Source organism: Triticum aestivum, chromosome 3B (genome assembly GCF_018294505.1).
Source record: "Triticum aestivum cultivar Chinese Spring chromosome 3B, IWGSC CS RefSeq v2.1, whole genome shotgun sequence".
In the NCBI taxonomy this organism is placed as follows: Eukaryota; Viridiplantae; Streptophyta; class Magnoliopsida; order Poales; family Poaceae; genus Triticum; species Triticum aestivum.
Window position 1 is genome coordinate 741448276 of NC_057801.1, and position 11214 is coordinate 741459489.

At 44.5% G+C, this 11214-nt stretch overlaps 1 protein-coding gene across 1 annotated transcript; it reads right to left on the reverse strand.

Moving 5' to 3' along the window:
• Positions 1-1491: 1491 nt before the first annotated feature.
• On the reverse strand, positions 1492-2110 carry LOC123066266 (anther-specific protein RTS). Its single transcript, XM_044489382.1, has one exon. The coding sequence runs from the start codon at positions 2049-2051 to the stop codon at positions 1722-1724; it is 330 nt and encodes a 109-aa protein (XP_044345317.1). The 5' UTR covers positions 2052-2110; the 3' UTR covers positions 1492-1721.
• Positions 2111-11214: the final 9104 nt, after the last annotated feature.

Genomic DNA, 11214 nt, shown 5'->3' on the forward strand with positions numbered 1-11214 from the left:
TCTCCCTCCCTTCGAGCTCCCCGCCGACGCGCATCGGCACCGACGAGCAAGTAAGTGATGCATCTTTATCGGCCGGCAGTCCACGACATCGGCGCTCCTTCACCGGCCGACGGTGATCTTCTACGACCGTCCCCCCTCGTCCTCGAGTTGCGGCCATGGCCTCTGTGAGTTCAATCCCCCTTTCTCTCTGTTCCTTCTAGCTAGATCTGAACTAACAACACTTGTGTTTCATTCTTAGGACCACCCAAGGGACGCTGAGTTCCTCAACACATCCATACATAACTACAGCCAGATGCAGCACATCTTCTCCTTCGGTCTGACAACTGGGAAGCATGTCATGGGCTCGGGGGAGCCTCTTGGTTCTCCCATGCCAGACTTCCCTGAGACCCTGGACGTCGAGGTCCTTGATGGCCCTGGCAAGCCCTTCGTGAAGCCCTTCGACAAGCCATTTGACCCCGTCCATGATAGGAAGAGGAAGAGACGAGGCCTGATGAAGGAGGAGATCAATGTCTTTTGCAGCATGACTGAGGCGGTGAAGGAGGTGGCAACAGCCATCAAGGAGTGCAAGCCCCTCGACGTCCATCCTGACCTGTATGACGCTATCATGACCCAGGGTGGCTTCAGCGACGAGGCTCTCATGGCAGCTCTCAGCCACCTGCTTGACAACAAGGCTCAGGGTGTTGGGTTCGTTGCCATGGCAGACGCTCACAGGGTGATGTGGCTCAGGAGCTGACTGGGCAAGCACTACTACTAGAGTAGTGCTGCCTATGAGCGTGCATGATCCCCGACGACGATGGCGGTGCGACGACGACGACGATGATGATGCCGACGTACATTTTGTGTAGCTAGGGCTGAAAAACTATTTGATGGTCTGTATAGTTTGGTGAGGTGGTATATACTAACCTCTCACGCTGATGGTGAACTTGCGGTGGTAGGACGACACCATTTTTTAGATGTGGTGGTAGGTTAACACCAAGGTAGTGCTAGGTAGAACTTACTATGCCTTATGATCATGCATGCTTTACTTCTTCTCTTCTTCTCCATTGTTGTTTGTGTGCTGCTTTACTTGCTACTTGTGTGCTTTATTGATTTGTTGCTTCAACTCTTACTCTTGTGCATTGCTAGGGCAAGTGGTATGTCGTGTTCATCGGTAAGGCTCCAGGGGTTTACAGTTCATGGGAAGAAGTCAGTGCACAAGTGGCATCGTATAACAATAGCAGCCATAGAGGGTTCAAGACTAGGCATGCAGCAGAACAAGCTTACTTCGACTGTGTGCAAAAGCACGGAGGCAACAGTGTTGACAGTGGCAAGGTTGGAGGTGTCAAAGTGGAAGGCGCTAAGGTGGATCGTCAGTTTGGGCTAAAGCTGAAGAACTTTATCATCTTTGCCCAGTTCATCGCCATTGCTGTGTTGTGGCGTTGTTGTGCTAGGTGTGATCATTGTACGTAAGCTCACCAACTAGGGTACAAGGTAAGCACACCGTGTACGCCGTATGCAACCAAACGCCATGTTCATGTGCCGCTTGGGCTAATACATGCAACCAAACAAAGTGCACTTGCGTATTATCTAATGCAGGGACACTAGATGCAGGCAACCAAACAATTTGCAGACGACACATTAGAGCATGTTTTTTGCTCAAACACGCCCATGATGTCATGCAGATCGAGGCTATATATTGTTCATCGCTACCCGGATGGATTGATCCATGGATTGATTGGGAATCAAAGCCCCTTGGTGGTGCAGTCGGTGGCGCAGAAGACGGCGTTGTTGGTGCAGCCGAGGAAGCAGATGGGCAGGGTCCCTCCGGTGGACGTGTTGTAGCAGTCGAGGAGGCATGAGGTGACCCTCGTCCCGCACCCGCCCATGCACTGCGTCAGCCCCGCCGGCTGGGCGCGGACGCCGCGGCGACCGCCGGCAGCTGCAGCAGCGGTCATCTCATAGCCACCAGCGGCCGCGTCTACTGCGTCGGCGCTGGCGCTGGTGGCCACCAGCGCCAGCAGGAGCAGCGCCGCGGCAGCTGCCGTTGTCGTCGTGGCGGCGGTGCGTGCCATACTCGCGTCTGCGTGCGTGCTTCGTGTGTGCGGTGCGGTGGAAGATGCAGAGGTGTGCTGGGTTGGATCGCTTATATAGGTGCTGCAGAGCATCGGGAGGGAGGGTGCAGGTGCAGGGGAGAAATGTATGAGCTCTGTCTCCGTGGAGCAAGCAAGGGAGGCAGACAATGCAAACGCAGTATGTGTGAGCAACAGAAACCGTCCCTTTTCTTGTCGAACTGCAATACTCCTTTTTGCAGATAACAACTTTCCGTAATATATAGCTTTATTTTCAAAATCGTGCCTTCATGTTGATATGGCCGAGTTGGTCTAAAGGCTCCCACTGTCAACAAATATTTTATTTATTTATCTCGTCCTTTTACTGCAGCTATTTAAAAAAAAAATCATATGGCAGACGTTCCCTTTTTCCATTTGTGAAACGGAACTTCTGTGAAGCACTTATTTTTGGGGGAATGCTTGTGTTTATCCTGGTCGATCTAATATTACAATAGGACGAGTGCAGTGATATAGAGAAAAGTATGTTTTTGGTCCCTCAAACTTACAGAAAACCTTGTGAATTCACTCTGTATTTAACGTGTTTTTTCTACCACAAGATTACTATTTACATCTTTTTTCTAAGCGGAGGTAAGGGCACGTTAATTAAAAAGGATGTTTTTAAATATGCAGATGACACGACTCTATTCTTGGAAGATATTGTTGACAAACTAGTCATTTGTAAATGGGTGATCATTTGCTTTGAACATGTTTGTGGCATGAAAATCAACTACAATGAAAGTGAGCTCCTTTCATAAACAGTAGAAGGGTTGGGCGCGCTTTGCTGCGCCGTCGGTGTTCGGCTTCTTAAAATAATCACTCTGTTTTAAAATATAAGGTGTATTACTTTTTTGAAAAGTCAAACATTTTAAGTTTGATGAAATCTGTAGAGAAATATGTAAAAATCCATAATATCAAATCAGTATTTTTAAATTCATCATGAAATGATTTCCATACTTTTTTGTTTAATATTGTGAATGTCGGTATTTTTGCTTCGAACTTGGTCAAAGTTAAAGAAATTTGACTTTCTAAAAAATAATACCCCTTATAATTTGGAACCGACAAAATATTTAGTTTAGCGGGTGGGGGAGATGATAGAGTGTGTTTTATTTTTATTTATAATGTAGTGATTTGGTGGGCCTTTTGTGGTGGGATTCTTTTTTATCAGCTAACCAACCTATATTTATATGGCAAAATATATGTGTAGTTGTTTGCTTGTATTATATTGATGCTATAATATCACATGGTGGCACTTCTTTTTTCTAGGTGGTGGGAGGGTGCGCAGGATTGGTATATTTATAGGCCGGTTGCTGCTGATTGATTTGAAAAATCGTTGGCCCAGTCAAAATTGTAAACCAAATCCAAAATTGAATACCCCACATAGTGAACTAAAAGATTTGAATGGGACAGCTTGAGAAATTATTGACCCGATCAAAATCGGAACACTCAATTCTAAATTGAGTACCTCAATTAATTACGAGGCATTAAAAAATAGGAAGCATAGGGTATATAATATAAAAGAATTGAATGAGGGGGCTTTGAGAAATTGTTGACCCAGTCAAAATCGGGTGACTCAATTCTAATCGGAGACATCAATTGAATGTGGGCTCTTTAAAACTAGACAACTTAGTGTTATAGAAAATGTGGAGATAATTTCCTTATTAAGTATTTATGTATCCTCCTCCATCATGACATGCTCACGACGGAAGAAACTAGTCTACCTTAGATAAATTTTTGAAAAGGATAGCAGACTGGAGAGGCAAGCTTCTCTCTTGTAGAGGCATCCATACTTGCTTGGCTAGTATTCATATTTACCTGATCTTCTTTTACAAATTCCCTAAATGGGCCACTAAACTAATAAATACTCAGATCACTCATTCTCTATGGGATGAATTTGAGAGCCATAGAAATTAGCTTATTAGAAATTAGTTTGCATGAAAAGAATTCGGGGCTTGGGGTCCCCAATATTCAGGGTATTAATATTTGCCTACTAGATTCTTGGATCAGAAGATACTCTGAGTTGATTTGTGAGGCCTGGTTGACCACTAGTGTGGATTCGTTTCATGACAAAGAGCAAAAGGGCATGACATTTTGGCATAGGGTGCATGATTGGTTCAATGAACAAAAGTGATACGGTCCATACTACACGGAAGTGATCCATGATTGCAATCCGAAGTCACTAGCCCATTGATGTTACATCATCCAAGAAAGCTCAATTAGTTTTGAGACTCGTACAAACAAGTGCAAATCCGTAACATCCCAATCTTCCAATTTGGAATGTTATTTATAGATCATCATTGCATATCATTTTTATTGCATTTTGGCTTGATCCTAGAAATTCTAAGCAACTCAAGGACCCACAGAGAGAGTTGAGGATTTCGTTATTTTCACATTTGAGTTTTCTCAAATTTTGAAAGGAGGATCATTTGGTTTTAATTACTTTACTATCCCTATATTTCTAATATGAAAATAAAAGAGAGGGGATAAAATAACTTCTCCAAAATAAAGAAATATTGTAGGAAAAATAATAAAATCAAATAAGAATTTTATTTGGAGTTTTATTGCTATTTTTTTGAATTAGAAAAAAATGCGTTTATCAAAATTTCATTAGAGTCCCAAATAAATGTCCACTTTGTCCGCAATATTATTAGAGGACGGTGAAAATTTATTTCAGGATTTTTGGAGTCCGTTTAGCATTTCTTTTCTTTGTTTTTCTGCGCATTCGAATTTTTTTTAAAGTGAACCGACCTAGCCGGGCCGTATCCGCCGAGGACTCCGACCCGGCCGACCCCTTTAAAGGCCGAGGCCCCGAGCCAGCCCAGCTCCGCCTCAACTCCCGCCAGCGTCGCGTCGCCGCCACCGCCGCCAGAGTTGCTGCCGCCGCCGACACGAACACCGAGGTAGCCGCTGGTTTTCTTAAGAAAAAACGATTGGGTTTTTTTAGAAACCCTAGATGCGTTTTTTTAGTTTTGGTTTGTTTTTTTCGGTTTAGTTAGTTAGCGGGCGTTCGTCCTTACGTTCGTTTTAACGAACGTTGTTCGTCTGTTTAGCGCAGACAGCGAACGTTCGTTCGTTAGCCTATTCGTCACTTTTTCTTTTTCCAGGACTTTCCGCTATTATTTTCGATCGCGATTTCAGCCCTGATCTTCGTTTTAGTTTATCTTTTCGCTCGTTCATCGGAATCAGGTGATTCAAGCGCCTAGATCTTCGTTTCGAAGCCCTCTTTCTATTTAACCAATTTGAACAAGATTTTGATACTGTAAAATTTGACTTTAGTCCAAATTAGTAATCGGATCTTGTTTCTTTTGTAGTTTGAGCTTTGTTTCTTCGTTTGATTTGATTCTTTTTGCAAATGAGAGTTTTTCAATTGAACTTTCTGGTTAGATCTTCTTAAGTAGTTTTACCCGTGCATTTTAGTTGAGTGCTTATGTATGTTATTGTTTGTTTGCGATAGAATTCCTGGAGTGCGAAGCGTGCTACTACGAGTCTCTAGGTTTTGCGGATCATCAGCAAGGCAAGTAACACTTTGATCATCTCCCTTATTACCCAGTTTTTATGCATTAGTTTCAACCATCAAACATTGCATGATTAGGATCTGAATAACATGTGGGTTTGGGAAGTAGATGATGAGGTAGAACCTATTGTCCTGTTTATTATCAAACCTTTGGGAGTTACTTCTACATTATGCTTAGGATTGCTATGCTATGCTCGTAGACATGGATTGGGTGAGTGTATCCATGACAGATGTGAGATTGTTAATTAATGGTTAACTTAAGGCGGCTACTTAAAATCACATCTGGGTGGATTGGTTGCGGGCACCTAGAGAATCCAGTGTTGTCCTAGAATATTCCGGAGTACCCGTGTGATCATTCTATGGTCCGCCACCCAGGCTCAAAGGGATCATAAGATTATTCATGCTAGGAACTTCCGTGTGCAGCCACAAGCTATTATGGGCTCTAGCATAGTTGAATATGTTGTGTGACCTCTTTCAGTGGTAGACTAGCAGATGTAGGGGATGTACGTTGGTACTGTCTACCCAGAGTAAAGAGTTAATGCTTCTGAAAGACTGTGTCTCGGTATCCATTTCTCAAACACCATGTAGTGCGAGAAATCCAGCGGAGGAGATTGAGTCTTGTGGGGAAAAGTGCGCAAACCTCTGCAGAGTGTACAAACTAATCATGGTTAGTCGTGTGCCTGGTTATGGACATCTTGGGTATCTAGATCTTTGGATTATCATGTTGATCTCATCACTCTAAATTAATTTTGTTGGGTAACTGATGATGCTTAATTGGGATTGAGTTGGAGGAACCTTCTCAATGTTTAACAACCACGTAGTTAAATAAAATTTATTCCTTTGTTGTTGGGAAAAATTGGCTTTATGCAAAACTATAACCATAGAGCTTTCCACCAGCCATATATGCATGTAGTGATAGCATTCATTCTGTTTATTACTCTATGTGTTACATTGCCAACATATTCCATGTGCTGACCCGTTTCGGGCTGCAACATATCATGTTGCAGACTTTTCAGACGACGAGTAAGGTGCCATAGGTTGTTGTCGTTCACTCAGCTATGTCGTTGGAGTTGATGGACTCACTTTATCTTCCAAACCTTCCGATGTTATCGTATTTAGATGGCCTTAAGTCATATTATTGTAATAAGTTCTCTTTTGAGACATTCGATGTACTAAGTGTGTGACTGCAACTCTGTTATAAATCCTCGAGTACTGTGCGTGTCAGCATTACCGATCCAGGGATGACACTGATGCATAGAGACTGGACTGTTTGATGTTTGGTCGCTATAAGATGGTATCAGAGCACATGGTAACTGTAGGACACGACCACTAAGATAAACCATAGGCCACTCTTCTCTACTCATTTCTGACTCCTCTCCCTTTTCTACTCTATAGGATGGCGGACCAAAGGAACAAGTTTGCATAACCGGATGAAGATACACCTTTTGGATGACACTTGAACGAAGTTACTAGGTACCTGAACATAGGAATACCAAGCTTCACGGGGACCTACATCGCCACTTTACCAGAAGAGGAGCGTTGGATGATTCAATTTCAAGTTACAGGAAGAACATTCATGCCAGTCATTGAGCCCATAGAGTTTTCCTTTGATGCACCAACCTGGAGTCTAGGAAAGAGCATGTCAGCCAACACCGCCATGGGACGCTTTGGAGAAGTGTACCACAAGGATATTAAGGACACTATCTACCAGATATGTGGGCGCCGAGATGAGCAATGGGAGATGATCAGCACCCGGAGGGATAGGTCCATTGCAGCTTTCATCCAGGAGTTAAATCAACACATTCGCCGCTGATACGTCTCCACCGTATCTATAATTTATGAAGCATTCATGCTATTTTACTATCTGTTTTGAATGATTACGTGCTTTATTATACACTTTTATATTACTTTTGGGACTAACCTATTAACCGGAGGCCCAGCCCATATTGTTGTTTTCTTGCCTATTTCAGTGTTTCGAAGAAAAGGAATATCAAACGGAGTCCAAACGGAATGAAACCTTCGGGAGCGTTATTTTTGGAACGAACATGATCCAGGAGACTTGGGTACAAGCCAGGGAAGCTTCGAGGAGGCCAGGAGATAGGAGGGCGCACCCACCCCCCTGGGCGCGTCCCCCTATCTCGTGGGCCCCTCAAGGCTCCCCTGACCGACTTCTTTCGCCTATATATCCCCATATATCCTAAAACCATCAAAATAGAAGATATATTGGGAGTTCCACCGTCGCAAGGCTCTGTAGCCACCAAAAACCTCTCGGGAGCCTATTCCGGCACCCTGCCGGAGGGGGGGGACCCATCACCGGTGGCCATCTTCATCATCCCGGCGCTCTCCATGACAAGGAGGGAGTAGTTCACCCTCGGGGCTGAGGGTATGTACCAGTAGCTATGTGTTTGATCTCTCTATCTCTCTCGTGTTCTCTCTATGGCACGATCTTGATGTATCGCGAGCTTTGCTATTATAGTTGGATCTTATGATGCTTCTCCCCCTCTACTCTCTTGTGATGAATTGAGTTTTCCCTTTGAAGTTACCTTATCGGATTGAGTCTTTACGGATTTGAGAACACTTGATGTATGTCTTGCCGTGCTTATCTGTGGTGACAATGGGATATTCACGTGATCCACTTGATGTATGTTTTGGTGGTCAACTTGCGGGTTCCGCCATGAACCTATGCATAGGGGTTGGTACATGTTTTCGTCTTCACTCTCCGGTAGAAACTTTGGGGCACTCTTTGAAGTACTTTGTGTTGGTTGAATAGATGAATCTGAGATTGTGTGATGCATATCGTATAATCATGCCCACGGATACTTGAGGTGACAATGGAGTATCTAGGTGACATTAGGGTTTTGATTGATTTGTGTCTTAAGGTGTTATTCTAGTATGAACTCTATGATAGATTGAACGAAAAGAATAGCTTCATGTTATTTTACTACGGACTCTTGAATAGATAGATCAAAAAGGATAACTTTGAGGTGGTTTCGTACCCTACCATAATCTCTTCGTTTGTTCTCCACTATTAGTGTCTTTGGAGTGACTCTTTGTTGCATGTTGAGGGATTGTTATATGATCTATCTATGTTATTATTGTTGAGAGAACTTGCACTAGTGAAAGTATGAACCTTAGGCCTTGTTTCCTACCATTGCAATACCGTTTACACTCACTTTTATCATTAGTTACCTTGCTGTTTTTATAATTTCAGATTACAAATGCCTCTATCTACTATCCATATTGCACTTGTATCACCATCTCTTCGCCAAATTAGTGCACCTATACAATTTACCATTGTATTGGTTGTGTTGGGGACACAAGAGACTCTTTGTTATTTGGTTGCAGGGTTGTTTGAGAGAGACCATCTTCATCCTATGCCTCCCATGGATTGATAAACCTTAGGTCATCCACTTGAGGGAAATTTTCTACTGTCCTACAAACCGTGCACTTGCAGGCCCAATGTCAGGACCCCGACTCGATGTCACATCGATCTAGCTGGTAACACCTCATATCACTTTGCGGCCTCACGCACGGTATCCCCACGGGTGTCGTCTTACCTTTTCCCGGGACCGTTTGCGCCTTTTGGCTCACGTATATGATAGTGTCGCTAGCATCCATATGATAAAGAGCCCGGGCTGACATGACTAGTCGTAAACCCAAAGTGGCACAGACTTACAGGGACAGGCATCCATGACCCAGCTTCGAACGTGTCGGTCATCAGCAAGTGGGTCCGGGCTGTAGCACTGGGCTAGCAGGACTCCGGTAAACCGGGCTGTAGCGGGCTAACAGGACTCCGGTACTCAAAGCGTGACATTTCCCCGAAGGGACAGACACAGGAACGAAGAAGGACACATGCCGGCCAGCCTAAGTGTTCCAGAGCAGTAGCAAGCTACCATGGCTCAGCGGTAACAGTAGGAGACATTTCCCGGTAAGAGAGGCTACTAAAGATAAACAACTAGATAGTCAGATCCCACACATACCAAGCATTTCAATCATACACACAATATGCTCGATATGTGCAAATACAACGAAGCATCACAACATGACTCTACGACACAAGTACTTTATTTAAGGCTCAGGGAGCCATACATAACATACACAAAGGTACGGGTCTCACGACCCAACATACAAGTCATACAGTCATACAAACCAGCAGCGGAAGTACATTGTCTGAGTACAGACAACTAGTAAAATAAAAGAGGCTTGGGAAGCCTAGCTATACTACGTGGTCCTTCACAAGCTCAGGGTCACCACCTGGGCCTTTAGCCTACTCGTTGATGTCAACGTCTACATAGAACCCATCAGAAGGGGTTGCAGCGTCTTCTGTAAAAATGTAGATTATAGCAACATGAGTACAAAGGTACTCAGCAAGACTTACATCAGATCCTACATACATGCATAGTATCAAGAAGGGTTGGTGGAGTTATTGCAGCAAGCCAGCTTTGACTCTTGGCTAGTCTATCCTACGATACTTCAACTTGAAATGGTTTTGCGCACACGAGTCCACTACTCACCACTTCAATACACTACCGAGGATCCACCTCCGTCTTCCTACGGAAGAGCCATCCTCGGCACTCACACTTATCTTGAGGCTTTTAACAGTTTCCATTTACTTGTCTATGAACTGTATAGGCAACCAAGTAGTCCTTTACCGCGGACGCGGCTATTCGAATAGATCATGTTAACCCTGCAGGGGTGTACTTCTTCATACATGTTTCCACCACTTAGCGTCTGCACACGACATGTGCTCGGCAGACTTCAAGCGAAAGCCGACGTGGGTGTAGACCACGACCTACCTAAACACTTAAGCCTCTAGTCCAGGTTTATCGCCTATTCAGGTTCCATCCGCAGGGAGTCCGGCCGAGGTTTCCCATACGGCCTCGAACGATGTGAACAGGGTTCCCGAGATACCTAACGGGTATTCGATACACCCGGCCACGTACCTACCGCATCACAGCCCACCCCTACGGTCAGCGCTGTCCACGGCCTCCAGTAGGCTACAAACACCAGAAACTACTTGCAACTCCTGGACAGAGAGCTAGGGTGAATAAGAAGTCGAGCGGGGTCATATTTCAGGGCCCAATGCATGGTAGTAGCTGTATCTTAAATCACGCATACAGATCTCAGTGCTTAAGGTCGGCTTCAATGAAACAACCCACCATGTACTCCTACATGGCCTCTCATCGATACCTTTACCAAATCGTGTTCACCACACCACTCTCATTACCGACATAATCATTTCACTCTAGCCCATCACCCAGATGAACCAGACCTGACACGACTCTAAGCATAGCAGGCATAGCAAGGTAGGAAAAACACATACATATGGCTCAATCAACTCCTACACATGCTAGTGGGTTTCATCTAGTTACTGTGGCAATGACAGGTCATGCAGAGGAAATGGGTTCAACTACCGTAGCACACAGCAGTTTGAATCGCGTTGTCTTAATGCAGTAAAAGAGAGCAGGAGCGAGAACATGGGATTGTATCGATATGATCAAATGGTTGGTTGCTTGCCTGATGGTTCGATGCACTGATACGGTTCTTCGTTAGGGTAATCACGGTACTCCTCGGGGACAGAACCTGCCGCAGAGAGCACCGATACACAAACATTAC

Coding starts and splice junctions, on each gene's coding strand:
- LOC123066266 (XM_044489382.1), bottom strand. CDS start 2,051: ATGGCACGCACCGCCGCCACGACGACAACGGCAGCTGCCGCGGCGCTG.